The sequence below is a fragment of the Poecile atricapillus genome, chromosome 14 (assembly GCF_030490865.1).
Source record: "Poecile atricapillus isolate bPoeAtr1 chromosome 14, bPoeAtr1.hap1, whole genome shotgun sequence".
Classification (NCBI taxonomy): Eukaryota; Metazoa; Chordata; class Aves; order Passeriformes; family Paridae; genus Poecile; species Poecile atricapillus.
This window is the reverse complement of record NC_081262.1, coordinates 2,396,840-2,423,899: the sequence shown is the minus strand read 5'-3', so window position 1 is coordinate 2,423,899 and position 27,060 is coordinate 2,396,840. Positions and strand designations below refer to the sequence as shown.

The following is a 27,060-nucleotide window of genomic DNA, read 5'->3' as shown; positions in this document are numbered from 1 at the left end:
TCTGTCCCTCTCTTTCTTAAAACACAGAGAATTGGCTTCTATGGAAGCTGGAAAACTGAGCTTGGAGGTGTCACCATCCAGAAGGATGAGAGGAGTGTGGGGTGAAGGAAGTGACACCAAGCCTTTTCCTTTCCCAGACAGCAGCTCTGAGCAGCCCAAGGATGTCTCTGAGACCCCTCGGCCGACAGTGCCTCTTCCACTGCTGTCCTCCCCACCATGTTTGGATATCAGCCCTGTCCACCCAGCAGGATTTCAAAGTAAGAGGAACTGCTTGCAGGAAAGGGGAAAACTAACCTTGTTTTAGGAAAAACTTGCCTAGTTCAGTAGCATCCTTGGAGCCATCCCTACCTGTGATCCCTTCTGGCAGACTGACAGACCAGTCTGCAGTTCTTTCCCCTAAGCTGGGCAAAGCCCAGAGGCGCTGGGGTTCAGCACCCCTTTATCCTCTGCTCTCCTCCACATACTGAGCTGCTGGCACAGCTTCTCTGACTGTGCTAAACACTTTGGTGGCCATTCCTAATAGGAATTCTCTGCTTTGCCCTCCACCCTAACAGCTGGACTGTTCCACAGAGCAGGGAAACGACACTGCCAGAAGTCAAGGGGTCAGGCACACATGGAGTGGGCCTGAAGTGTCCTTGGATGGTTCCATCTTGCCACTCATTTTCCTCCCCAGGTATTTTCTCTGAGTCGGACAGGGAGGAGGAAGCAGACCTGCCAGGCAACAGCAGGAAGGTGGCAAATGGGAACAAAGATGCCTCAGTCCTTGTGGTGGAATCAGATGGGAATGAGGAGCCAATTGTGAGGCCCAAAGTGAGGCTGGAGAGCCCGAGGTCTCCTGAAAAACCAGCAAACGGTAACTCAGGGGTATTGCCAGTTTGTACAGAGCTGCAGACCTGCATGGCAGCTTGGTCTATCCCCCAAAACCAAAGAAAGATCATTATTATTACGGGGCAGAGAGACCCAGACACGTGCTCTGAGCTGTGAGGTGAAAGGCTGCAACATCTTCCTTAGGGGTTTTCCCTTGGGCATGACCTTCCAAGGGAAGTCAGTATTGAGGGAAGCTCACATTGATCCCTAAAACTGCTCGTTTTTCTGGCTGTTTCCCTGCTGCTGCTTCTGGACACACCAGAAGCCTATCTTCAGCCTGGAGCCAGTATCATCTCTGAGTGGCACATCCCATTAAATCCAGCTGCAATTAAAGCTCCCAATGGCTCTATTAATAGCTGCACAGCCCGGGAGCTGCAGCGGTGCGTGGCGACCTGCCAGGAGCAGGCAGCTGCCAGCGCTCAGCCCCAGCAGCACTTGTTGGAAAGCCTCAGGATAAAACTGTCCCCAGTGTTCCTGCTACAGTCCTGGAGCTGTGGGGCTCGTGGTTTCACAGGAATGCCTGGAGCATGAGGCATGGCTGTCCTTAGGCTGTTTGCAGTGTGGTGTGGCTGAGTGGGAAAGGAACTGACCCAGGGAATGGCTGGAGCTGTGTCAGGGAGGGTCAGGCTGGATATCAGGAAAAAATTCTTCCCTCAGAGGGTGTTGAGCTTTGAACAGACTCCCCAGGGAATGGGCACGGCTGCCAGAGCTCCAGGAACACTTGGACAATGCTCTAAGGCACAGGGTGGGATTGTTGGTGTGGATGTGAAGGGCCAGGGCTTGGACTCGTGATCCTTGTGGGTCCCTTCCCACTTGGGATATGCCCCATGTGTCACTGCACTTTGATTTTTGCCTCGTGTGTGTTCACACGTGCACAGAGCCTGAATATAAGCAAGCCACAGCCTGGGTGCTGCTCCCAAACCCTTCTCAGGAGCAGCATCCCATGGGTACCATTTTCTTCTTCGTGTGGCAGAACCCAGGAAGGGGACCAAAACTTCCAAGTCCCAGTGTTCCATCCGCCCGGATTCCTACCGGCATTTCACTCCTCGCTTCAAGGCATCAGTACTCCCCCAGGTGAGAGTTGTGCTGGTTACCAGGTGGAGAACAGGCATTTTGGGGCTGGGGTAGGTGGATTTTCCAAATTGTTTCCATTTTGTTCTCTCTTGGAAAGCAATTTGGGAAACATACCCCTGGGTTGATGTTCAGTGAGAAATCGTAACGCTAATTCCCCGTTCTCCTCTTCCCAGACTAGTAAAAAGTGAGTTGTGCTCAAATCTTTTTGTGTTGCCCAAATCTGCATACATTTTTATTCAAAAGGAGTGGAAATGGCATTTGCTATTGAGAGTGAAAGACGAGTGAGCAATGGAGTGATTCATTGTGCTCCCATATTTGCGAGCAGCTGCACTGGCAGAGCAGGCTGGGGAAGGCAAATCCATGGAGCGTAGTGAGGAGAGACACGGCAGAGCTGTTAACAAACACAGCAGGAATAAAACAGAAACTTAACTCAGCCCATCACTAAGCTCTGCTGCTAGTGCTGGGAGAACAGCTACATCCAGATTTCACTCCCAGTCCTCTCCTCTGGCCCTCCACCTGGCAGCATTTTTCTCTTCCTATTGAAATATCTGCATCCCAAGTCAGCCAAACCCATGGAACTCTTTCCCAGTGGGATTAGCAGCTGCTCCTCGGCTGAGCATTTGCTGCCAGCCTGTTTTGTACCCTATCTGAAATCATCTGTGCCTGGCTGTGCTGGGGCAGTGTTTCTTTTGTCATGGAATATTATTTGTCTCTTCCGTTATGGAATTGTGTGAGTATTGGCATGGATCTGTGTGGGATGTGTGTTTGAGGACACTCACTTTTTCCTGTGTGGGTGTTGATGCACCTGACCAGACCATTCTTCCAGAGATTATTTTAAGCCAGTGTCTGTTTTTCTTGCAGAGTTTCTTGTCTCCTCCAGCAGGCAGTGAGGTGCTGAAGCTGAAAGCAGTGATTGGCTACAACGGGAATGGCAGAGGGAATATGGTGTGGAACCCGGATACAGGTACACTGGGAATGCTCTACACTGGTGGTATGGATGCTAACTCTGAAACAGAGAGCATGTGGAAATTGCAGGCCGCATAGCTTTCTCAGTCTTGCCTGAGAAAGTGGCCTGGGAAATCATGAGGAAGAATTAAAACAATCCTCAGAGACAGAAAACAGCCTTGCAGGTGCTGTTTGTCTGTTCCTTGTTTTCTTTGCAGGAGAAGGTCGGGGGGTGGTGTGCCCCACTGACCAATGATAGTGATGTAGTAGTTTGCTAACCAATAAGAGTTTCCTTTCTATACTTTTCATGTACCGGTCTATAAAAAAGACCTGAAGTAATAAACTAAGAGAAATTCTCCTGATTGACTCCTGAGAGAGTCTGTGTCGTTCTTCTCGCCGTTCCTAATAGAGCAACACTGGTGGGATGTGTTGCCAGAGGAGCTGTGGCTGCCCCTGGATCCCTGGAAGTGTCCAAGGCCAGGTTGGACAGGACTTGGAGCAGCCTGGGGAGGTGTCCCTGCCCATGGAAAGAGATGAGCCTTAAAGTCCCTTCCAAGCCAACCCACGTGTTCTATTCTGTGATTCTAGGGGTGTCTACTGAGTGAAGTTTTCATCTTCTGACTGTTGGATTGGGATTTTTGCTTGAACACAGGGGTTCTTTGTATTGGTACAATCCAGTAGGTCTTTGCTGTTGGCAAACTTTAGTTGGTGGGGCAGACTCAGGCTCCAGTTGTTGAGTGGACAGAGCAGGAGGGAAGCTCACAAAGCCTATCCAGCCTCCTTTCTCCAGCTGGAATGATGCCCAGCAGCTCTGCTTTACTCAGATTAGGGAAAGTGAGATTTCACCCCACTCCCAACCTGCTGCTGTTGAGCTGCATCAAAGAGTCAGCTTTTACGTATTAATGAATCATAGAATTTTCCACGTGGGTTGTGGTGGGGGCTGTATGTGCAGCCTTTCCATGAAAACATCCCCTCTCCTCCCCCTCCTCTGCCAGGCTTCTTCGCCTACTCCTGTGGCTGCGTCATCGTGGTTGAAGACCTGCACTCGGGGTCCCAGAACCACTGGCTGGGCCACGCCGAGGAGATCTCCACGCTCGCCCTCAGCCACAATGCCCAGGTAGGAGAGGCTGCTGCTGCCCCTCACCAGGGCTTGTCCCTTGTCACTTTGCAATCCCACAGCCTAAAATCCCATTTGTCTGTTCCTCCTTCTGCCTGGAGGCTATGCAAATTATTTTGGAGTCAGCTATCTGTTGTGCTGGCTCAGTGTGGGCTGAAGAATGTCCAGAGATGGGAACAGAGCTGGGGAAAGGGGCTGGAGCACAAGTCTGATGAGGAGCAGCTGGGAAAGGCTCAGCCTGGAGAAAAGAAGGCTCAGGTGGGACCTTCTGGCTCTCCACAACTCCCTGACAGGAGGGGGAAGCTTGTGGGAGTTGGGCTCTGCTCCCAGGGAACAGGCACAGGACAAGAGAAAACAGTACAAGTTGTGTCAGGGGAGGTTCAGGTTGAACATCAGGAAGAATTCTTCCATGGGAAGGGTGGCCAGGCATTGGAAGGGGCTATCCAGGAGTGGTGAAGTGCTTGGCACTGGGTTACAACGTGGGGAAGTCACAGGTAGGACTTGATGATCTTGGAGATCTTTCCCAAACCAAATGATTCTGTGATTCTGTAAAGGCTGTTCTCTTCCTCTGGGTGATGCTGCCTTTCCCTCCTGCCATGGCTGAATGGCTGTTTCTCACTGAATTCTTCATTTGCCAGCCACATCCCTTTAATGTGGGACTGAAAAAACTGTTAAGGCTAATGAGCATTCTCTACTTACACATTGTTCTGTTAGGTTCTTGCCTCTGCCTCAGGGAAGAGGGATGGAGACTCCCACTGTCAGATCTGCATCTGGAGCATCCAGGATGGGGCCTGCACAGCAGAGCTGTTCCACCATGAGACACAAGTGCAAGCCATGGCATTCTCCTGGGATGACAGATTCCTTGTCACCATAGGTGAGCGGTCCTGTAACAGCAGCTGTGGGTGCAGGGATGCACCCCAGAGCAGACAGCTCATGGCAGGAAGGTGCTGTAAGCACCAAATACCTGCCAGATGTGCAGCAGGCTCGTGGGTAGGAAGCTGTTCTGTGGTATCCTTGGGACAGCAGGGACTGCAGAAGTTACAGCTTTCTTCTTCTGACTCACTGGTGCTTCTGAAACCCCCTGTAAATGGTTTGTGGTTACTATTTATAGTGTGCAGAGGGAAAAGCCTTCTTCTGAACTTGTTATTGCTGCCTAGATGGACTTGGACAGAAGTAGCCAGGCTCCCAACTGTGAGCCTCCTGCCAGGCAGCCATGCCAGCACAGGATGGATGCTCAAGCTGTCTGTTTTGTTCAGGCAGGGGACATTTAAAGGACAACATGCAATTAGGAAGCTCATGTTTAGCATGAGAGGGGACCTGTGGAGCAGGCAATACACTCACTCTGGGCTGATGATGCTGCTTTGGAAAGAAAAGCAGGCTTTGCTGGAGAGAAAGGGAACTTTGTGCTCTTTAGGGAGCAGTGTGGGAGGGAAGCTCTTCTCCTCCAGCTCTGGTCTGGGCTGCAGGGGAGGGAAAAGCTGAAAGTCTCCACAGAGCTTGTGGAGCCTGGGAAAGGCAGCAGGAGAGCACTGTCCTCCTGAGCTCTCTGGAAGCTTGGGAATTTTGCCATCACTGAGGCCAATGCCTTCCATGGAGCTCAGCTCCCACCTCAGCTGGGACCTTGGCAAAGGTGACATCCCGCTCTTTGTCAGGACAAGGTTAACCCTGAGTGCCCGATGTCACTGGAGAGTTTGGGCCGTTGCCCAAGGTGTGCAGCAACTCCTAAGGATGGAGAAACAGCAGGAAAACTGCTGCAATCACAGCTCTGGCTGCTCCAGATGACTCCACTGCCAGGACAGGTTTGCTACAACCCCCAGTGTGAAGTGCTGGGCCAGCTCTGTCTGCCCTTAACTTGGGCAAACATCTGTCGTGTCGTGCAGCTTGTGCTGAGCACAGAAGGAGTTGTGTCCGTGCCTGGAGTGGTGTTTGGGACAGTTGTCTCCCAGCAGCTGGATGAGGGAGTGGCACAGTTGATGTGTGTGTGTGCTGTGTGATGCTTGTGAGCATCCTAAGCCAGCAGAATTCTTCCTTCTGTCTTTCCTTAGGGGACTACAGTGACCAGACCATGGCTCTGTGGAGCACCCACACCTATGAGCTCATGCTGTCCACTCATATCTTGGAGCCTCTCCATGACATGGCTTTTAGCCCTGTCTCTCACCAACACCTGGCCTGTGTGGGGAGGGGAGCTGTGATGTTCTGGCTTTTGGAGCAGCAGGGAGATGCTTTCAGACTCAAGGTAAACCTTTCTTTTACCTTTTAAGATCTATTTTCAGGATCTCTGACTTATTTTCCAAGGCTCTGGTGAGGGCTCTGTGAGAGCTGATGATTTCTCTCAGTGAGGTGATATTGACTGTGCACAAGCAGCTTTTGGTTGTATTTGAGGCATTAACTGTGAGAATTGAGAGGAGGAGGATGTTTTTTCCTCCTGATGCATCTAAGCATGTTCATTCCCTTTGACATTCCTGGTTTTTGTTCTCTGGCAGGTTCATCGAGCCCCTGCCCCGGACGTGCTGGGGCTGGTGGAGCTGACATCTCTCTGTTACGGTGCTGACGCTCTCCTTTACAGTGGGACCAACTCAGGCCAAATCTGTGTGTGGGACACAGAGACCAATTCCTGCTTCATGATGTGGGAGGCTGATGAGGGCGAGATCGGTGGGTGCAGTGTCAGGCCTGTAACGGGGAATGTGTTGGGAAAGAAGCCATGAGCTTGCAGACTTCCCATTTCAGCAGTGCTTGGAAAACCAGTTTGCTGTGTTGGATACAAGATGTGTGGGGTGGTGATGGATTTGTGACCGGGGTTTCCTCAGGGTCCTGGGTTTCCTGGGAGCTTCATGGAATCATTAAGGTTGGAAAAGGTCTCTGAGATCATCAGGCGTCAACCACTAACCCAGCACTGCCAGGTCCAGCATTAAACCACGAGCACCACATCCTCAAGCTGTTTGAAGCTTTGAGGCACGGTGGCTCCTGCTCTGGGCAGCCTGTGCCAAAGCACCTACAGACCTCTAGTCTGTAAAACAGTGTTGGCCTGTAGAACCCATTTTCCTGCCCAAGTGGCTGTGAGGAGCACCCTTGGAATGATGAGAGGGAGCCATGGACACTGACAGGTGCCCTTCCTCCCCAGGTGTGCTGGTGTGTCGGCACAACCGGCTGGTGAGCGGCAGCAACACAAAGCGCATCCGCCTGTGGTTCGTGGCCACCGTGCAGGAGCTGAGGCTGAAGGGGCCTGATGCCAGGTAGGAGCTCATGGCCCCTCACCTGGCAGCCCCCAGGACCTGTCTGAGAGATGGCATTTCACAGACAGACACCATGTTACAGCCATACTGCCCCTGCTACTCTCCATCCTTAGCTTTTTCTCTCCATCCTGTGACTGTTGATTCTTTCTCTCTGGATTTTTTGATTGAATTTTTGCTGCAGGTAGCTGAAACCTCTTAATGGTGGAAGTGGGTGTTTATCGTGCCTGAAGTTTGTGTCAGTTGTTTGTAGGAATTCCTGTAGGAGAATCAGGGAAAATACATTGCTTTTGTTTGTTCTCTCATGCTATTGCATGCCCTATTTTTTTTTCTTTTCCTGTAAAAAGATGGTTGAAGTGCAAATCACAGAATCATGGAATGGGTTGGGTGGGAAGGAACCTTCAAAACCATCCCATTCCAACCCTCCCTGCCATGGGTGGGGACACTTTCCACTATCCCAGGCTGCTCCAAGCCCTGTCCAGCCTGGCCTTGGACACTTCCAGGGATCCAGGGGCAGCCACAGCTTCTCTGGGTACCCTGTGCCAGGGCCTGCCCACCCTCCCCGGGAACAATTCCTTCCCCATATCCCATCCAACCCTGCCCTCTGACAGTGGGAAGCCCCCTCTCTCTTGTCCTGTCACTCCAGGCTCTTGTTCAAAGTCCTCCAGCTCTCCTGGAGCCCCTTTAAGCACTGGAAGGGGCTCTGAGGTGTCCCTGGATGAACAACCCCAGCTCTCCCAGTCACTGGTCCATGGACAGGAGCCCCTCACTGAACTGCAACTGTTCCAATATCTGAGCCAGTCCTTGTCCCACCCTGCCTTCCTGCAGGTCTGGCTCAGTTGTGCTGGAGCACGAGATCACCCTGGATGGGACGATTGTGAGCGCAGCCTTTGATGACTCCCTGGAGATGGGAATTGTGGGCACCACGGCAGGGACCCTGTGGTACATCAACTGGGTGGAGAGCACCAGCATCCGACTCATCAGCGGCCACAAGAACAAGGTCAGAGGAGCTGGGCCTGCTTTGAGTGTTGCTGTTGCTTTTCTGCTACAGAAAAAGGGTTCAAATGGTAGGAGAAAAGGTATTTTATGACAACTTGCAGTGCACCTTGGCTGGTCCTACTTTTGGGGTTAGTTTTAGTGTGCACAGTGCCTGGTCCTGCCTTTGGGGCTGGGTTTACTCTTTCCCATGACTGATAAGGCTGGAAAAGACCTTTAAGATCATGAAGTCCAAGCACCAGCTCCGCACCACCACGACATTCACCATTAAACCATGTCCACAAATGCCACATCCACAGTTTTTGAGCACTCTTGGATGACGACTCCACCACTGCCCTGGGCAGCCTGTGCCAGTGCTTTGAAACCCTTTCTTTGAAGAAATTCTTCCTAATTTTCAATCTAAATCTCTTCTGGTGCAAGTTGAGGACATTTCCTCTTGTCCTGTTAGCCCAAAAGCAAAGCTCTGCACCTTTCTTTATGTTCCCTCTTGTCTCCCATGAGCAGAGTTCTGGGGGATGAAGGGGCAGGGCAGCTGATGTGTTTCCCTGTTTCCCCTTTTCCCTGGAGCAGGTGTCTGAGGTGTGCTTTAGTCCTGATGAGAGTCACTGTGCCACGTGCGGGGAGGATGGCAGCGTGAGGATCTGGGCTCTGGGCAGCACGGAGCTGGTGGTGCAGTTCCAGGTGCTCAACCAGGTAAGACTGTGGCACATCAGTCTCTTCCTCTTGGCACAGGGAAGTGTCCCCTGTGTCACCAGGTCTCTGCCAATTTCCTTACAGAGCTGCCAGTGCCTGGCCTGGAAGCCTCGTCCCGTTGGGGTGTGGCCTTGTGCCAGTGAGAGCCAGCATGTGGTGGCAGGGTACAGTGATGGCACTGCCCGTGTGTTCAGTGTTTCCAGGACAGAGATGGAGCTGAAAATGCACCCCCACGCTGCTGCACTGACAGCAATCACCTACTCCACCGATGGTGAGGCTGCCTGAGGTGACAGTGGGGACATGTGACCTTGGGGAACATGGCTTGGTGTGCCTGGGTTTACCCTCACCTCCAGCTGCTCTGTGTCCTGGCCACCTGGCCAAAACCCCAGGGCCAGGGAGAGCCACAGAACTTCTCAGTGAGCTCTGGTGACTCTGCCAGCTGAGCATGTGGTGGGTGGGACACGGGAGGTGCGTTGGGTCTGAGCTAGCCAAGGGGTTTGGGAGTACAACAAACACCTTTGTTTAATGATCTTCTGTGGCTCTTCTTCAGTGTGGAGGTTCAATGGGTGTCTCTGAGACATCTCATCGTACCCAGCCCTTGACTGGGATGTTCCCAGCCTTTCACAGTGTTTCAGGACACTGGTATCCCATTGTCTTGGGCCTTTCTCCTCTGACTTTTTTCTCCTCCTACAAGAAGTGTCCCATTCTTTTCTCTCCTCTGCCAACAGGGGAAATGATCTTATCAGGGGGCAAGGATGGGATAGTGGCTGTCAGCAGCCCTCGCACTGGAATGACCATCCATGTCCTGGCTGACCACAAAGGCTCCCCCATCACCGTTCTCCAGTGCACCAGGAAGCAGGTGAGAGCTCAGGAGCGAGTCCAGTCCCCATGCATCACTGCACAGCTCTGGGGAGCAGCATGGTCAGTAGTTGCTTTGGTGTCCCTTGCTTTTCCTCTTTGAAAATCTCTACTCCATCCCCTCCAGCAACTTCTGATCAGTTTTTCCAGGGATATATTCAGTGGAATAAAGCTCCACGTGTTGCAGGTGCAGCCTGAGTGAGGCTGTGCCTGCAGGGGGACCTTTGGTGGCAGTTGTTGTCACCCTGCACATAGGTGCGACATGAACCTGTGCCACAGGCTCTTGGAGAGCAGCACCCCTCAGGAGCAGCCCAGGCTGTGAGCTTGGAGCCCCTGTGCCCCCCAAAAAGGTTCTTTGGCAGCTTGCACCATTCCTCTGTAGGACTGAGAAGACTTGGCTGTGCAGCAGTGGAATGGTTTGAGTACCTCCTTTGTCCTCCTCTTCATGGAGAGTTTCCTTTGCACAGCACAATAGGGAATGGTTTTCCCTAAGCTTTCAGGCTTTAAGATCATCTACACTGCAAGGCTGTTTCCTTGTAGTCTGAGACTGAGGAAACCCTCCTTGATTTGAGATGAAGGATGTTGTTAGGGGATACATGATATTGGAAATAACTCTCCTAGGAGATGCACAGGTCCAGAGGGTGTCCCAGGAAAGAGAACTGTGTCATTCAGACCAGGATTTGGGTTGAAAAGGACCTTAAAAAGCAGCCATTTCCATTCCATTTCCATTTCCCTTCCATGGGCAGGGACCCCCCGTCACTAGCCCAGGTTGCTCCAAGCCCCATCCAGCCTGGCTTTGGACACTTCCAGGAATGGGGCAGCCACAAACAGAGGTTAATCCTGGCTTTGATCCCCTAAACACAATCCCCATGTTCCCATCAGTTCCTGTCCTGCCTTTCCTTCCAGGCCTCAGTGCCCCAGAAGGACAGGGTTGTGTTTCTGCTCCACAGTACCACGACTTTGGGGTGGAAGGAGGGGAGCTCTGGCTGGCTGCCAGCTCCGACCGCCGGGTCAGCGTCTGGGCCTCCGACTGGCTCCAGGACAAGTGTGAGCTCCTCGACTGGCTCAGCTTCCCAGCTCCTGCTGGCCCCGAGGTGAGCGTGGCACCTGCCAGGCCCTGCCTGCTCCTGCTGTGAGGCTGGACACCAGCAGAGATGGAGGAGGGAGGCACAGGGCTGTGAGAGAGTGTGTGTGCACTTAGGAAAAGCATCTCTGTTAGTCCAGTTGACAGAGAACCTTGTTAATGTGCCTTCTTGGGTGTGGAAAGGAAGTGTAGCAGTGCCAGATTGCCCTGGAGCACTGACTTCTAAGCATGAGGAGCCCTAAACTGCACCTGCAAAGAAAGAGCTGTCACCCTGTGCCAGCAAAGCAGAGCCTGGGCAGCAGTGAGCATGGTGTGCAGGAGGGAGAGCTAATTATGAGTGTACTGCTAATTCTGACACCCCCGAGGAGTGTGAATATTCCAAGCCAGGAGCCTGGTGATGGCTTCCCAGAGCCAAGTACTCAGCCCTGTGTGTCCCTGCTGCTTGGCAGAAGCCTTTGGCTCCAGCCCAGGGGTAGGGTTTGGGCAGCAGGACACCTGCTAGAAAAGCAAGAGGATGTGTTGGAGAGGCTGGTCCCTGGTCCAGGTGACATTGGCAGGCAGAAAGGAGCTGGGTGTTTTTGGGGGACAAGAGGCAGTGCCTCAGCCTGGGTCCATGCAGCAACTGGGTTCTGTCAGTAATTCTTCTGTATATTTGCAAAATAAATGTATGGATGGATTTCCTCTGGAAAAAAGTTCACTACAGCTCTCCCTACAGTGTGAAGGTTTGATCTTGCATCCACTGTTCAAGATCTGCCTCCTGGACCCTGTTTTCTTGTGTTAAACTGATCCATAACCAAATCCCAGCTTCAAGCCCATGCAGCAATAATATCTCAGTGGGAATTCAGTCTTTTGGACCCTCATGGGACCTGCTCCTACAGCACTAAACTATTTGCTTCAGGTTTCCATGGCAGGGTGTGGTTGTTCCTTGCTTTTCCAGAGCCTGAGATGGGAATGCAAGAGGGAGGAAGCAGCCTCCACCATGCTCATGTCCCACTGCTCAAACACTCACAGCCCTGGTGTCCCTCTGTGCTCTCCTTTTATCTCTCACTGATGGAAATAAGAGAATCCAGCCTCAGTTTTGTTGCCTTTGGTTTCCCTCACCAGGGTCTCGACAGCCTCCCGCCCAGCCTGGCTGCATTCTGCCCTTGGGAACACGGTGTCCTGGTCTATGTGGGCTTTGGGCTGCAGAAGGAAGCTTTGTTCTACAGCCTGAGGAAGAAACAGGTACCTGTCCCCTGCCATGGGCAGTGGGGACAGTGTGGGCTGGCAGAGCTGCCCTGGGTGTGCCCTCGGTCACAGGGGTGAGGTGGGCTCAGGCAGCTGCTCTGGGAACAGATTTCCAGTTTGGAAACTCCCAAGTGTGGCCCAGGTGAGCAGCAGAGCCCTGACCCTGCATCCAGGCAGGCAGCCAGGCAGTCCCTGATCCCACTGGAGGGGAAGGCGGCTGTTTACAGAGCATTAACACTCTCCCCACTGTCTCCTGGATGCCTGGGGAGGCTTTCAGAGCTGTGCAGCCTCAGCCCCTCCCCATGGCCCTCCTTAGGGCTGTGGCTGCACAGCTCTGGGTGCTGCCTTTCCCCCTTTGAGCTGTTGATGTTTCTCTTGCTGGGCTGCAGGTGCTCAGGAAGATACCCCTGCCAGCCTTTGCCACGTCCCTCAGCCTGTCCCCAGCTGCACCTTTCATGGCCATCGGCTTTGGTGGTGAGTGCTGGGGGTGCCTGGGCCCCTCCTTCTGCCAGAGGGGAAACAAGTGTGTCCTTATTCCTCAAAACAAGAGACATGTCCTCAAACCTGGGAGCTACAGTTCAGGGCAAGGAGAAACCTCCAGGAGACTCGTGGGTCAGAAATGAGATGCACGAGGTCAATCCTGCTTGTCCACAGGCAGGGTTTGTCACTGGAATGATTTCCTGGGGTTCTGGGCAGTCTCCATTTCTGTGGCTGTGTGAGCTGCAGCCTCTGAGGCAGCACGGGAACAGGACCCTGCTCACTCCTGGATCTGTCTGTCCTGTGTCACTCAGCTCAGTGACTCAACTTGCAGCAGCAGTGGGGAGAGAGCCTGGGAACTGACTGGAGATGGTGCTTCTGGATGGGAACAGACATGAGAGGGGTTGGGGGTCACTGGAAACAGGCTTCAGGCTGGGAACAGACATGGGGAGGGTCTGAGGCTGAGGGGGAATGGTGCTTCTGGCTGGAACAAAACATGGAAAGGGAGTGGGAGGTGACCATGAGTGGTGCTTCTGGCAGGGATGGGAGATGGAGAAGGTCTGTGAGTGACAGGGAAGGGTGGTCGTGGCACGGACAAGCCCCAGGGAGCGGCTCTGGAGGGTGATGGGGACAGTCAGAGCGTCCTGGCCCAGCCCTGAGCTGCTCCTCTCCCCAGACCGGCTGCTGCGGCTGCAGCCCTGCCCCGCCGGGGCCCCGCAGGACTACGCGGGCCATGACGACACCGTGCACTTCTGCTGCTTCGCACCCTCCGGCCGCCGCCTCCTCACGGCCTCCCACAGCGCCGTCCTCGTGTGGGAGCTCCCGGGCGCCTGAGCCGGGCTGGCCCCGGAGCAGCGCCGCTTCTCCAGCGGGGCCCGCCCCGCGCCAGGCCCCGGCTCCGGCCGCGAGCAGGCCCAAACCACCGCCCCCACGGCAGCAGCGGCGGCTGGCCCGCCTGCGGCCCCGCCCGGGCCTGGAATGTGTTTCACGGCCCCGTTCGCCGTTTGTTGCCGTTCAATGTTTTGTTTTGTTAATAAACCATGGAAGGAGGAACGCTGGCGGTGTGGTGTGCTGGCCCGGCAGGGGGCGCTGTGCTGCCCGCGCCGCTCCGCCCCGCCGCTCGCTGGTGCGGCCGGAAGTGGGGGGGGGGGGCCCGGGAGGCGGCGGCGCCGCCATGAAACGGGACGTGAGGATCCTCCTGCTCGGGGAGGGTGAGGGGCACGGGGGAGCCGCCTCCAGCCCGGGATAGGAGAGGGGACACCGGGATCCTGGGGGAGAGGGTTCTCCTGCAGGGAAGGGGCGAGGGCGGGCGGGGGGCCAGGTGGGTCCCCTGTTACTGGCGGGACTAGGGGAGAGACCGGGCCCGCCCGTGGCCCCCGCGGCTGTCATTGTCACCGGCTCCGATCGTGCCTCCCACCGGCCGCTGTCCACATCAAGCTCTGTCGTGCCCGTGCCAATGTCAACGTCCTCCCTTTATTTCCTAGCCCAGGTGGGGAAGACGTCCCTGATCATGGCTCTGGTGGGAGAGGAGTTTCCTGAAGAGGTGAGTGGGGAGGGGTCGCGGCAGCCTGAGCCCCTCGCTGGGTGGGACAGCTCTGTCCCCAGGGTCCCCGCTGGAGATGGGGGTGGCTGGGAGGTGCTCACAGTTCCTGGGGCTGTGGAAGCAGTGGCTGGTTCAAGTGAGGTCAATGAGGACCACACGGAGCTCCAGATGAGGTGGGGTTTTCCTCACTTTGGGCTCTGATTCCGGCTTGGGAGCTGATCCTTACTTGCTGGGGGTCTTTTGGCACCAGCACAGCAAGGCTGGCACCAGCACAGAGCCCTTGGAAGGGTCCAGGCCCCATTCCCTGCCTGCTGTACCCTCTGGAGATGGGTTTGGTGCTCTGAGCCAGGCCAGCTGTGAATAGCAGCATCCAGCCAGCCTGTGCCCCTCGACAGCTTCCTGTCCCAGCATAGTTTGGGTAGGAAAATGGGATTAATCTGTCCAGGCATATTTTCCCTATGCCTCATATGGTTTCTTCTGCTGCCCACGAGCAGCTGGTGCCCTCCATGGTGTTGTGCTGGGCAGCACCAGCTCAGGGGTTTGGGGGGACCAGCCCTGCACCTCTTCCCTGCTCCCAGCCCAGCCTAGACAATCAGCTGAGTGCTGCTCCCAGAGGAACCCAGGGAGTGCCCAGGGCTTACCTCCACGGGGATCAGAAGCTTTGTGTTCTGGAGGCAGGTGGAAGTTCCACCTCAAGGACATTGCCTGTGCGAGGGCTGGAGCGCAGGGGGCTGTTGGGCCAAGAGTGATCTGTGATCCACAGCTCATCCTGCCCTGGCAGTGGCCACGTTGGGGTCTGAAGTCCCTTGTCACCTCTCCTGCTGGCTGCCTGTGGCTGGATGGGGTGTGCTGGCTTTGCAGGTGCCCCCCCGAGCAGAGGAGATCACGATCCCAGCCGATGTCACCCCTGAGAAGGTCCCCACACATATAGTGGACTACTCAGGTAGGGCCCTATCCTGCCTGGCTTCTCCCCTTCCCTGCCTGGCTGAGGGGATTGGGAAGGGGTACCCATGCCTGGACAGGTGGTGATGGCTTCACTCCCCTTCCAGAATCAGAGCAGACAGAGGAGGAGCTGCAGGAGGAGATCGCCAAGGTGAGCAGTGCTGGGCTGGGATGGGGACAGGAGGTTGTGCTCCCCAAGGGACACATGGCTGGCTGCTCCCCTCCCCTCCCCATTAGCCACGCAGAGAGGCACAGGCAGTTGGTTATCCATGGATTAATGCTCCTGGTTTGTTCAGAGGCTTGTTTAATCCTGCTCTGTCTTGTAAGCTGTTGTGTGTGGCTTGTCCAAGCCCTCCGGGGAGGCTCCAGAAGGCGAGCGGTGGGGGGCAGCTCGCTGCCCACGGGAGGCGGAGGAGGCTGCAGAGCAGATGTTGTGCTCTCTGCCTCGGGAGGTTCCCCACGGATTCAGAAGAGGGAGAAGCAGTTGCTGGGTTTGGGTAAGAGCCCTGATTCCCTGCATTAGATCCCTGTGGCTGCCTGATGAAGCGGTGGCACAGAGGAGTTAATTTGGGAGCTGGAGCCTCTGGCGAGCACTGGGCGGGGAGGGATGAGGGAGCCCTCCGAGCAGCCGTGGAGGAATAATTAAGTTGTCTGGCTGGGGTGGACCCAGCTGCTCTTTGCCCTGGGATTAACCTTGGCTCTGCAGACGTGAGGACCTTTTAATTATGGATAATAAAACCATATCTCTCACGTGAGCAAAGCTATTTAATCAAGTAGGTGGCTAATGGCCAAGGAGGTGGGCATGGGGGTCCTGCTCCCTCCACCCAGACAGCAGGACTACACAGAGGCTTTAAATGGCTCCAGGAAATCCTGCCTAAACCCTTGTGTGTCCTTGGATTAGCATTAAACTCTCTCCTGAAAGGACCAGTGATCCCTCCTGTCTGCTTCCGATAAAGCCTCAGTGCTGGCCCTGCCTGCACGGGGTCAGGAGGGGAGGAGGGCCGGGACACGGCTGGTGTGGGAGAGGGATCCCACATCCCCTGCAGCCATGGGAGCAGCAGCTCCTGAGGCAGAGGAACTTCTCCCAGCAGCTCCTGAGGCAGAGGAGCTGTTCCCAGCAGCTCCTGAGGCAGAGGAGCTGTTCCCAGCAGCTCGTGGGCTCATGCTGAGGGCAGCCCAGTCGGGGGCTGTGTACGTGTCCGTGCTCACGTGCGCTCAGCCCGCTGCCTTTCCCTGGCAGCTCAGCCAGCATTCCCTGCTGCCACAAGTGTGGCAGGGACCTCTTCACCACCCTCTCCTGCTTCTCTTGCAGGCCAACGTGGTCTGCATGGTGTATGATGTCACCAAGGAGGCCACCATTGACAAGGTAATGGGTGCCCACCACAGCAGAAGCTGAGCTCCACCCAAGGTTGCTCCCTCACAACAGGACATCAGGCTTGTAGCATCCTGGTGCTGGCATCCAGCATCCCTGGGCCTGCTCTGCCTGCTGGTGTGAAGGAGCAGATGGCTGCAGGGCCCTGTTCCTGCCTGCCTGGGATCTGCCTCTCGCTCCCCAGGCTGTGCTGACAGCCCTTCTCCTCTGCTCACCTTCCAGATTCGCACAAAGTGGATCCCCATGGTGAATGGGGGACTTGAGAAGGGATCCAGGTACCGTGTGGGCTGTGATCTGTGGGTGCAGAATTGGGGGATTCTGGGGCCTGTGGGATGCCCACCACCCTCACCTCCTTCTGAGGGTCCTGAGAGCAAACCAGCTTTGTGGTTTGAACCAGGCCAGGTTGAATGGGGCTTGGAGCCGTGGTCTAATGGTGGTGTCCCTGGCAATGGCAGGGGGTGGGATGAGATGAACTTTAAGGTCCCTCACAGCCAAAACTATTCCAGGACTGTGTTTTGTGACCTGACCACTTGGAGCAGAAGCACATGGGGGCTTTTCTCCCCCAGAGATCCAGCTCTGAGGCAGGGGGGCACTGAGGAGGAATCCTTCTCCCTCCCTGGATCAGACAGGGAGAGGAGGCTGCCAGGGGGATCTGGGAGCACAGAGTCTGTGTGTGGATCTCTTGGGCAGAAGGCTGCTGTGCTGGATTAAAGGCTCCTGAACATATTGTTGCTGGGTGAAAGCATAAGCAGGATCAGGCAGTCTGTTTCTCCAGATGGATGCTCCTGGCTGTGGGAGGCAGGAAAGCTGCTCTGGACCTTGCAGAGGAGAGTTGGGGCCTCCCTGACCTGGCCATGGGAGCACCGATGGCTGGGACAGTGCTGGGACCAAGAGAGGGGTGGCCTCACTTGTGCTCTGTGTCTTTCCTAGAATCCCCATTATTTTAGTGGGAAACAAGTCTGACCTGCAGATGGGCAGCTCCATGGAGGTCATCCTGCCCATCATGAACCAGTTCTCGGAGATTGAGACCTGCGTGGAGGTGAGGGAGCTGGAGGGGGTGTGCAGAGCCTCCCTAAGGGCTTGGAATGTTGGTCTGGTGGGAGTCAGGGAGCCTCTGTGCTCCTGGAGAGCTGCCCTGATGATGTTGCTCTACACAAGTCCCCGTGTCCAGGGGTTGAGAGCCTGTGCTTTGGGCTTTCTGTTCTTTACCCCTTGCAAGGAGCAGCTTTCTGTGCCTGCCCTCTGTGCTCTCTAGTTGGAGCTCCACACAGTCCCTGTTGGTTCTGGGGCTGTGGAATGGGCACAGTAAAGCCAGAGCAAAGCCCAGGAGATTGTCCCTTTTGATTTTTCCTCATGGTGGACAACTGCTCTGGGCCTTGAGGCACAGCTAGAGTGGCTCGGGGAGATTGTATCATCCTCCTCCTGCCCTTTTCATCAGGACTGTCTCTCCCTCTGAATCCCCAGTGCTCTGCCAAGAACCTCAAGAACATCTCTGAGCTCTTCTACTACGCCCAGAAAGCTGTGCTGCACCCCACTGCCCCACTCTACGACCCTGAGGAGAAGCAGGTGGGTTCCTGGAGGAGTCATCTTCCCATCACACTGCTCCAAGCTGGAGTTTTTGGAGTGGAAGTGGAGGGTTTGGGTTGGCACAGACAGGCCAAGGGCTCAGTGCCCATCTCCTGTGCTCAGTACAGCCAGCTGGGCAGACAGACAGACACCTGCAGGGACTTGGGTGTGGTGGGGCACAAGTCCTCATGCTCCAGGCTGTGTGTTGGTTGTGGAGGGAAGGGTCTGGAAAAAAAGTTCCCCATGGATTGTCCTCTCTGATTTTAGATTGGATATTAGGAAAAATTGCTTCATGGGAAGGATGGTCAGGACTGGCACAGGGGCAGTGGTGGAGTCTCCATCCCTGGAAGGATTTCAAAGCTCTGTGGATGTGGCACTTGGGGCCATGGGCTAGTGGTGGCCTTGGCAGTGCTGGGGAACAGCTGGACTCAGATCTTGGAGCAGTTTTCCAAGCTTAATGATTCCCACCTCCAGGGTGGCTGTGGTACTGGCCTAGAAGTGCAGGAAGGGAAGCCACTGCGTGTGGGGCTGCAGGAGGAAGGGCCAGGCTGTGGCTGCTGCCCTGTGTGCTCACCATGGTTGGTTCTTGCAGCTCAAACCCGCCTGTGCTCGAGCACTGACACGGATCTTCAACCTCTCAGACCAGGACAACAACCAGATCCTCAGTGATGATGAGCTCAACTACTTCCAGGTAGGGTGGCTGCAGAGCTGAGGAGTTCCCAGTGCCTGGGATTCCCTTTCCAGCAGGAAAGTTGCCCCTCTCTTGACACAGCTGTCACATTCCTGTTTGGTGTTTCTGTGGCACAGCTGAAGCACTGCAGGATGCATTTCTGAGCATGTGGGTTTCTGTCTTCCTAAGCCTGGGCTGAGTTTGCTCTGCCATGGGAAGACCAGGAGGCTCTGGACATGCTGAGAGTCCTAAATTATTGGGATGCTGATGAACAGGGGTTTAGTCATGGCCTAAGGCAGAAATCTGTAAGCAAGGTGGATTTTCCCTCCTTGAAACCCCATTCCTTGCCAGGGGAGAGGGAACCTGGTGAGAAAGGATTGTGCTCTCTGAGTGCTTTGCTGACAATGGCCTTCATTCTCTTGGGAGGCAGAAGTCTTGTTTTGGAAACCCCCTGGCTCCCCAGGCCCTGGAGGATGTGAAGATGGTTGTGTGGAAGAACACGACAGACGGGGTGCAGGACAACGGCCTCACCTTGAATGGTAACAGCCCCAGGGCTCCCTGCTCCTTCCCAGGGGATGGAGGGATATCCCAGGGGGCCCTGTCCTTGACCTGAGCCTCCTGGCTCTCATTCCAAGACTAATTAGTTCCTCTTCTTAAAACTGTGGCTGCTAGATCTCTCTGTCCCAGCAGTCTATTTTCACAGGGAAAACACAGCTGAGGAGTTCAGCCTGAACTGAGCCCCCTGATCTCTCCTGCAGGTTTCCTCTTCCTCAACACCCTCTTCATCCAGAGGGGCCGGCACGAGACCACCTGGACCATCCTGCGCCGCTTCGGCTACGACGACGAGCTGGAGCTGACAGATGACTACCTGTACCCACAGTGCGTGTCCAGGGCTGGCCAGGGGGTCACATTCCCGTGGGCCATGGCTCAGCATCCCCAGCACCTTGGCTGGATCCTTCCTGCACCCCAGGAGCTGCTGTGGGCCCTTTGGTTCTCAGATTCTCAGTCCTCACCTTCCCCTTGGGCAGGAGCTGACGTGGGGCTGGGGACAAATACAGCAGGCATTGGGGCTGCTGATTTAGGCAGAAAGTGGGGAATGAAATCCCAGACTTCCCTTGACATCAGCAAGGGGTTCTTGGAGGCTGCCATGTCCCTGGCTGAGCGAGGCAGAACGGCTCTGTCAGGAGCAGTGAGCTGTCAGCACAGCCCTCGCGGCTGATTGTGCAGCTGCTGTCTCTTCTCTGCTCCCTGCCACTCTGGAGATGGGGAGCTGGCAGGAATGGAAGGGTTTGGCTTGAGAGCTGCCTCCTCCTCTTCCCAGAGAGCAGGCTGCAGGGAGGTGACAGGGACATGCTGGTGGATAGCACCCAGGGCACTGCTGAGCCCTGCTGAGGCCCTGGGCATGAGGCAGAGCAAGGGCAAAGCACCTCCTGGACTGCTTGGGATGTGCCGAGGAAAGGCCACTGTGCATCCCCAGGGCATTCTCCCCAAAAGAAGGGAGCTGTGTTGAGGAATAGCCAGGCCTGGAGGCAGCAGCTGACTTTGAGCAGGGAGGGAGTGGGGAGCTGTGTCCTCTGGGTGAGATGTGCTCACACACTGCCCTTAGTTCAGGGCTTGAGGAGGTTCATCTGGGGGTCTGAACTGGAGAGTAAGATATGAAAGATATGAAAGATAAAAGGGAGGTTTAGGTTGGGTAGCAGGAAAAATTTCTTAGCTGAAAGGGCAGTCAGGCACTGGCAGAGCTGCCCAAGGCAGTGGTGGAGTCCCCCCATCCTTGGAGGGATTTAAAGCCTTGAAGATGTGGCACTTGGGGTTAGTGGTGGCCTTGATAATGTTAGAACAGTTGGACTCGATCATGGAGGGGTTTTCCAACCTAAATCATTCCATGATTTTCCCAACAGGATCCGTGTGCCTCCCGGCTGCTCCACGGAGCTCAACCACCTGGGGTACCAGTTCCTGCAGAGGCTCTTTGAGAAGCACGACAAGGTGGGCAGCAGTGCAGGGGCTCCAGGGGAGGGGCTGCTCTCCTGGGCCTGCACACCTGGGCACAGGTGCTCCCCTAACCACCCCTCTGTGGAGCCCATGGAGCACCAGGGAAGGGCTTTCCTCTGCCACAGCATTCCCTCTTTGGAGGCTTTGGGAGCAGGAAGTGGCCACAGTGAGCTGTAGGTAGTCAGATGGCCTGTCAGGGACATGGGGTTATGGTCACTACTCTTGACCAAAGGGCAGTTTGGACTTTGAGGGACTGGGTCTGAGTTGGCATCAAGCTTGTAGTGCCTGACTGCAGCAGGGAGGGGGGCAGGGAAGTGGGCAGGGAAGTGGGCACAGCTGCTGGCCAGCAGCCATGGACCAAACATCAGCATCTGCCAGCCTGGTGGAGGGCTGCCAGGCTGGAGAGAGGGAGAGAAAGCAACACATTTGTGCCAAACTCAGGCTCTTGGAGAGTGGGAGAAGGGGATGTATTGGATGCACCTGCTCAGACTGGCTATTCAGATGTTGATGTGCATCTGGGGTATGGCAGCTCTGACAACGGGGAGTGGCTCAGGAATGGCAGCAGAGAGTGGACACACATCCCTGTGTGTCCAGGTCAGCTCTGTGGCCATGGGGAGTGGCCGAACTGGATGGATGCACATCCCTGGATGCCCAGGTGCCTGTAGGTCCCCTTCAGGCACAGCAGCCTGAGTGCTGAGTTGGCCTCTGTCAGGCCAGGCTGGGCTGATGCAGGCTGCTGTGGGACAGCTGGCTCCAGGAATTCCAGGAACAGCAGCTCAGGGCTGTGGGGTGGGCATGGACAGGTCCTGCCTGGTTGCAGCTGCAGTCCCAAAGCATGTTTGCTGTTGTGCAGTGCTGGCAGTCCCTGAGGCACAGGCTCTGTGAGCTCACCCAGCTCCAGCCTCGCTGCGATCGATCGATTCCTGCCGTTCACAGCATCCCTGTGATGTTCCACAGCAGGGAGGTGGCAGGGCCCACCTGCCTCCCTGGTGACTCCCTGTGTTTTGGCAGGACCAGGACGGAGCCCTGTCGCACACAGAGCTGCAGAACTTCTTCAGCGTGTTCCCCCGCGTGCCCTGGGGCCCCGAGCTCTACAACACGGTATGCACCACTGATAAAGGCCTGCTTTCCCTGCATGGATTCCTCTGCCAGTGGACGTAAGCTCAGTCCCTCTCCCTGGCCCTCGGTCACATCACTCAGCCCTTGCTGACCCTCCTGGCATGCTCTGTCTCTCCAGGCTCGTGGCTTACCTGGACGTACGGCACTGCCTGGAGTGCCTGGGCTACTTGGGCTACCCCATCATCTCGGAGCAGGACTCCCAGACCCAAGCCCTCACAGGTACAGCCATGCCCTCCCCTTCTGTCACAAGTCGGGTCCCTCCTGGCTCTCACCACCCTCTCTCCTGCCAGTGACCCGGGAGAAGAGGATTGACCTGGAGAAAGGGCAGACCCAGAGGAATGTCTTCCTGTGCAAGGTGCTGGGAGCGCGGGGCGCAGGCAAGTCCGCCTTCCTGCAGGCCTTCCTCGGCAGGAGCCTGGCGGTGAGTGGCTGCTCCCTGGCCGGCCACGCTCCCAGGGCGGAGCAGGAGGCACAGCTGGGGGTCCTGGAGCCATCTGTCCCCTGCTGGCACCTCCCTGCATGTGGCCAGGCCCCCCTGCTTCATGCCCTTCACACAGCTCCCCGTGTGCTGGCTTTGGTGTCCTTAATCCTGGCCAAGGCAATGGGCCTGCTCCCTCTGCTTGTCCCGAGGGGCTGTGCCTTTTCCCGGTCTGGCCACAGCAATGCTGACTTTCCTGCCTGTTAGGAGCAACCCCACATCTCATGATAGGGCCTGGCTGCCCCTCAGGTGGCTGTCAGGACAGGGGGGCTGGGGCACTGTCCCTCACCCAGCACATCTCCACTGCCTGAGACAGCGTTTCCCTTGGTGACAGGCCCAGAAGGAGAACCCAGGACAGCCATCCCTCTACACCATCAACACAGTGCAGGTCAATGGCCAGGAGAAGTACCTCATAGTAAGTCTGGGACAGCAGGGAATTGTGCCGTGTGTGGCCCTTATGGGGCTGTGTCCCCATATCCTGGCACACGGGGCTGTGGCTGTGGCTGTGGCTGTGCTGTGGCTGTGCTGTGGCTGTGCTGTGGCTGTGCTCTGGCTGTGCTCTGGCTGTGCTCTGGCTGTGGCTGTGCTGTGGCTGTGCTGTGGCTGTGCTGTGGCTGTGCTGTGGCTGTGCTGTGGCTGTGGCTGTGCTGTGGCTGTGCTGTGGCTGTGGCTGTGGCTGTGCTGTGGCTGTGCTGTGGCTGTGGCTGTGGCTGTGGCTGTGCTGTGGCTGTGCTGTGGCTGTGGCTGTGCTGTGGCTGTGGCTGTGGCTGTGCTGTGGCTGTGGCTGTGGCTGTGCTGTGGCTGTGGCTGTGCTGTGGCTGTGCTGTGGCTGTGCTGTGGCTGTGCTGTGGCTGTGGCTGTGGCTGTGGCTGTGCTGTGCTGTGGCTGTGGCTGTGGCTGTGCTGTGGCTGTGCTGTGGCTGTGGCTGTGCTGTGGCTGTGGCTGTGCTGTGGCTGTGCTCTGGCTGTGGCTGTGCTCTGGCTGTGGCTGTGCTCTGGCTGTGGCTGTGCTGTGGCTGTGCTGTGGCTGTGCTGTGGCTGAGCTGTGGCTGTGCTGTGGCTGTGACTGTGGCTGTGCTGTGGCTGTGCTGTGGCTGTGGCTGTGGCTGTGCTCTGGCTGTGGCTGTGCTGTGGCTGTGCTGTGGCTGAGCTGTGGCTGTGCTGTGGCTGTGCTGTGGCTGTGGCTGTGGCTGTGGCTGTGGCTGTGCTGTGGCTGTGCTGTGGCTGTGGCTGTGGCTGTGGCTGTGGCTGTGGCTGTGGCTGTGGCTGTGCTGTGGCTGTGGCTGTGGCTGTGCTGTGGCTGTGGCTGTGGCTGTGCTGTGGCTGTGGCTGTGCTGTGGCTGTGGCTGTGCTCTGGCTGTGGCTGTGCTGTGGCTGTGCTGTGGCTGTGGCTGTGCTGTGGCTGTGCTCTGGCTGTGGCTGTGCTGTGGCTGTGCTGTGGCTGTGCTGTGGCTGTGGCTGTGCTGTGGCTGTGCTGTGGCTGTGCTGTGGCTGTGCTGTGGCTGTGGCTGTGCTGTGGCTGTGCTGTGGCTGTGCTCTGGCTGTGGCTGTGCTGTGGCTGTGGCTGTGCTGTGGCTGTGCTGTGGCTGTGCTGTGGCTGTGGCTGTGCTGTGGCTGTGGCTGTGGCTGTGCTGTGGCTGTGCTGTGGCTGTGCTGTGGCTGTGGCTGTGCTGTGGCTGTGGCTGTGCTGTGGCTGTGGCTGTGCTGTGGCTGTGCTGTGGCTGTGCTGTGGCTGTGGCTGTGCTGTGGCTGTGGCTGTGGCTGTGCTGTGGCTGTGCTGTGGCTGTGCTGTGGCTGTGGCTGTGCTGTGGCTGTGGCTGTGCTGTGGCTGTGGCTGTGCTGTGGCTGTGCTCTGGCTGTGCTGTGGCTGTGGCTGTGGCTGTGCTGTGGCTGTGGCTGTGCTGTGGCTGTGGCTGTGCTGTGGCTGTGGCTGTGGCTGTGCTGTGGCTGTGCTGTGGCTGTGCTGTGGCTGTGGCTGTGGCTGTGCTGTGGCTGTGCTGTGGCTGTGGCTGTGGCTGTGGCTGTGCTGTGGCTGTGCTGTGGCTGTGGCTGTGGCTGTGCTGTGGCTGTGCTGTGGCTGTGGCTGTGGCTGTGGCTGTGCTGTGCCTGTGCTGTGGCTGTGCTGTGGCTGTGGCTGTGGCTGTGGCTGTGGCTGTGGCTGTGCTGTGGCTGTGGCTGTGCTGTGGCTGTGCTGTGGCTGTGGCTGTGCTGTGGCTGTGCTCTGGCTGTGGCCATGGCTGTGGTGGCACATGTGAGGTGTGAGGAGCAGCCCTGGGACACGGCTGTGCCATCATCCCTGTCCCCTGTGCTGCAGCTGTATGAGGTCAGCGCTGACACGACGTTCACGAAGCCGTCGGACGCGGCCTGCGACGTCGCCTGCTTCATCTACAGCCTGAGCGACCCCAAATCCTTCAGCTACTGTGCCAGCATCTATAAGGTAGCTGGCAGGGACCCTGGGGACTTTACAGGGGGTCCTGGGTGACCACAGGGGCATGGGGGACATCAGCCTTCACGGCAGCCCTGTCTCTCCCAGGGGTTGGTCCTTAACCCCTCGCTGGTGTTTCTCTGTCTCTGCAGCAACACTACCTGGACAGCCAGATCCCCTGTGTCTTTGTGGCCTCCAAGACAGACCTGCCAGAAGCCAGCCAGCAGCCAGGGCTCTTCCCAGCTGAGTTCTGCTACAAACACTGCCTCCCTCCACCCTTCCTCTTCTCCTGCCACAGCCAGGGACCACCCAGCACCGCTGTCTACACCAAGCTGGCCACTGCTGCCACCTTCCCGTTAGTATCCTTGCCATGGAGGGGCTCTGCTGGGAGCACAGCCTGGGGAGGGGGCTGTGTCCCAGCCCTGCCTCTGCCACATTGCTTCTGCTTTGGTTTCTCTGCAGCTTTTGGTGTCATGTAGGGCATGCAGTGACAGGACAAGGGGGGATGGCCTTAAGCTGAGGGAGGACAGGATTAGATGGGATATTGGGAAGGAATTGTTCCCTGGGAGGGTGGGCAGGCCCTGGCACAGGGTGCCCAGAGAAGATCCTGTGGCTGCCCCTGGATCCCTGGAAGTGTCCAAAGCCAGGTTGGGCACGGCTTGGAGCAGCCTGGGACAGTGGGAAGTGTCCCTGCCATTGCAGGGGGTTGGGATGAGATGAACTTTAAGATTCCTTTCCACTCAAACCATTCCAGTGTTCTGTGATCTGCTTGTACAAATAATTGAAACAGAAAAGCCATTTCTTCCTCTAATTGCAGAGGGGGGAGGTTTTCTTCTGCCTGTGTGTATGGCTCTGGCAGATTTAGTAGATAGATCCTGCCACAGGAGTGTTTATTTTTGAAGCCTAGGATAAAAAACGCTGAAGAGGAGTAGCCAGCTTAGTTTGCCAAGGCCCACGGGGGGGGTGGCAGCTATTTTCTCCTGATGAGATGGATCAGACTGAAAAGGAGGTCAGTGAAGCGAGACCTCTGTCACACAGCTTCCCTTTGGGAGGAGCTGCACCCCAGAGGGGCTGGCAATGGGGCAGGACAGCAGCAGGCTGGTCACGGGAGGTGAGGGGAGCTGTGGGAAGGGAGGAGGATCCCTGGGAGTGGAATCACTCCAGGGCTGGGAAGGGCGAGTGCAGCTCCAGGGGCCGAGCCCCGGCGGGGAGAACGTGTGGGAGCGTTGGAAGGCAGGATGGGATTACTAGTGAGTAGTTTTCCCTCCAGCTTCTTTTCAATAAACAACTTTATTTTTAGAGCTGACGCTTTTTTTTTTTTTCTCCTCTTCTGCAGTATTAAAATTTAAATATTCTTAATATATCTTAGGGTATGTGGTATAAATAAATAACAGCGTAATGGAGGGCCGGGGATTGGCTGTGTTCCCCCAATGTAGTGGGGAATGAATTATGGATGGAGGGAGAGAGAGGAGAGGAGCACATCAGTGCAGGACAGCACGTGTTTGGGAAGGGAATGTGTACGCTGGGGCAGCGCTGGGTGCTGTCCCTCGCTGCCCTTTGGTCCCTGTCACCAGTGTCCCCATGGTGGCATCCGGGCTCTCCGTGCACTGGCAGTTGGAAAGGCAGCTTGACCTAGAAAGGCAGATACCTGTCTAATTATTTAGGTGTTGGAGAGCTGTTTCCAGGGCAGGGGAGGGGACAGCCACATCCGTCCCACAGCCCTCCCTTGGCTTGACGGTGATGCCGGGTGACGAGTGCTCCGCTTGCAGGGACGGGGAATCTCTCAGATTCTCACTGGGCTGTTTCTCCCAGTGCTGGGCTCACCCCCTGGCACTCCCCAGCCTGGCAGTGTGGGGTAGGAGCAGCGGGGCAGCCACACTCACCGGCCTCTCCTGTGTTTCCTTGCAGCCACCTGAACGCCGTGGAGCTGGGAGTCGCGTCCTTCTGGCTGCGGGTGGCGCTGGGGGCGGCGGTGACGGCGCTGGTGGGCTTCACCCTGTACCGCCTGCTGGCCAAGAACAAATGAGAGCCCCTCTCCACCCCCTCCCCCCGTGACACCAGCTCCCCGTCCCCAGCGACGCCCAGGGAGGGGCCCCGCCTCAAGCCGGCCCCTGGTAGGAAATCCTCCTTTGCCCCAGCCTGGATTGCAGGACCAGTGAAGCCAGAGCTCCCAGCACCAGCAGGATCCATCCCTGGCCCCAGCCAGCCTCACCCTGTGGCCTCCTGACCCCAGGCAGCTCTGCCAGGAGGGCTCTGCCTCACCAGCAGCTGGAGGATCACCCTCATCTTTTATTCTGTTCGATTTTTTTAACGCTTGTTTTTAAGCTCAAACATGAGTGTTTCGGTGTCTGTTGGACTGGGCACATCCCCTCCCCAGAGGGCTGTG

At 56.6% G+C, this 27,060-nt stretch overlaps 2 protein-coding genes across 6 annotated transcripts in view; both read left to right on the top strand.

The window, feature by feature from the left end:
- The window catches only part of WDR90 (WD repeat domain 90), a 31,597-nt gene extending 17,923 nt beyond the window's left edge, over positions 1–13,674 (top strand). Inside the window, exons 25-41 of one of the 2 annotated variants that reach the window (XR_009278758.1) lie at positions 138–257; positions 674–853; positions 1,841–1,941; positions 2,803–2,905; positions 3,882–4,003; positions 4,718–4,877; positions 6,049–6,239; positions 6,487–6,655; positions 7,125–7,236; positions 8,062–8,233; positions 8,800–8,922; positions 9,007–9,193; positions 9,651–9,781; positions 10,687–10,874; positions 11,969–12,088; positions 12,481–12,565; positions 13,245–13,295. Coding sequence is in view for 1 of the 2 variants with exons in the window: in XM_058849615.1 (XP_058705598.1) it covers positions 138–257; positions 674–853; positions 1,841–1,941; positions 2,803–2,905; positions 3,882–4,003; positions 4,718–4,877; positions 6,049–6,239; positions 6,487–6,655; positions 7,125–7,236; positions 8,062–8,233; positions 8,800–8,922; positions 9,007–9,193; positions 9,651–9,781; positions 10,731–10,874; positions 11,969–12,088; positions 12,481–12,565; positions 13,245–13,402 (2,378 nt within the window). In the remaining variant the exon portion in view is untranslated. Of the gene's footprint in view, positions 1–137; positions 258–673; positions 854–1,840; positions 1,942–2,802; positions 2,906–3,881; positions 4,004–4,717; positions 4,878–6,048; positions 6,240–6,486; positions 6,656–7,124; positions 7,237–8,061; positions 8,234–8,799; positions 8,923–9,006; positions 9,194–9,650; positions 9,782–10,686; positions 10,875–11,968; positions 12,089–12,480; positions 12,566–13,244 lie in introns of both variants that reach the window. The other variant, XM_058849615.1, reaches the window with a different exon arrangement.
- Positions 13,675–13,713: 39 nt separating this feature from the next.
- Positions 13,714–27,007, top strand: RHOT2 (ras homolog family member T2). Of its 4 annotated transcripts, none has more exons than XM_058849643.1 (19): positions 13,714–13,779; positions 14,058–14,111; positions 14,973–15,054; positions 15,161–15,204; positions 16,366–16,419; positions 16,648–16,700; positions 17,356–17,464; positions 17,890–17,991; positions 18,584–18,682; positions 19,092–19,200; positions 19,420–19,540; positions 20,563–20,647; positions 21,665–21,810; positions 21,891–21,991; positions 22,063–22,193; positions 22,585–22,665; positions 24,564–24,686; positions 24,827–25,029; positions 26,583–27,007. In XM_058849643.1, exons 2-19 carry the CDS (start codon positions 14,079–14,081, stop codon positions 26,698–26,700), a joined length of 1,794 nt encoding a protein of 597 aa, XP_058705626.1. In that variant the 5' UTR covers positions 13,714–13,779; positions 14,058–14,078; the 3' UTR covers positions 26,701–27,007. The 4 variants fall into 4 exon arrangements, with proteins under 4 accessions (XP_058705626.1, XP_058705624.1, XP_058705625.1 ...); XM_058849641.1 differs by having other exon boundaries at positions 14,053–14,111; XM_058849642.1 differs by having other exon boundaries at positions 13,728–13,754.
- The last annotated feature ends 53 nt before the right edge of the window (positions 27,008–27,060 follow it).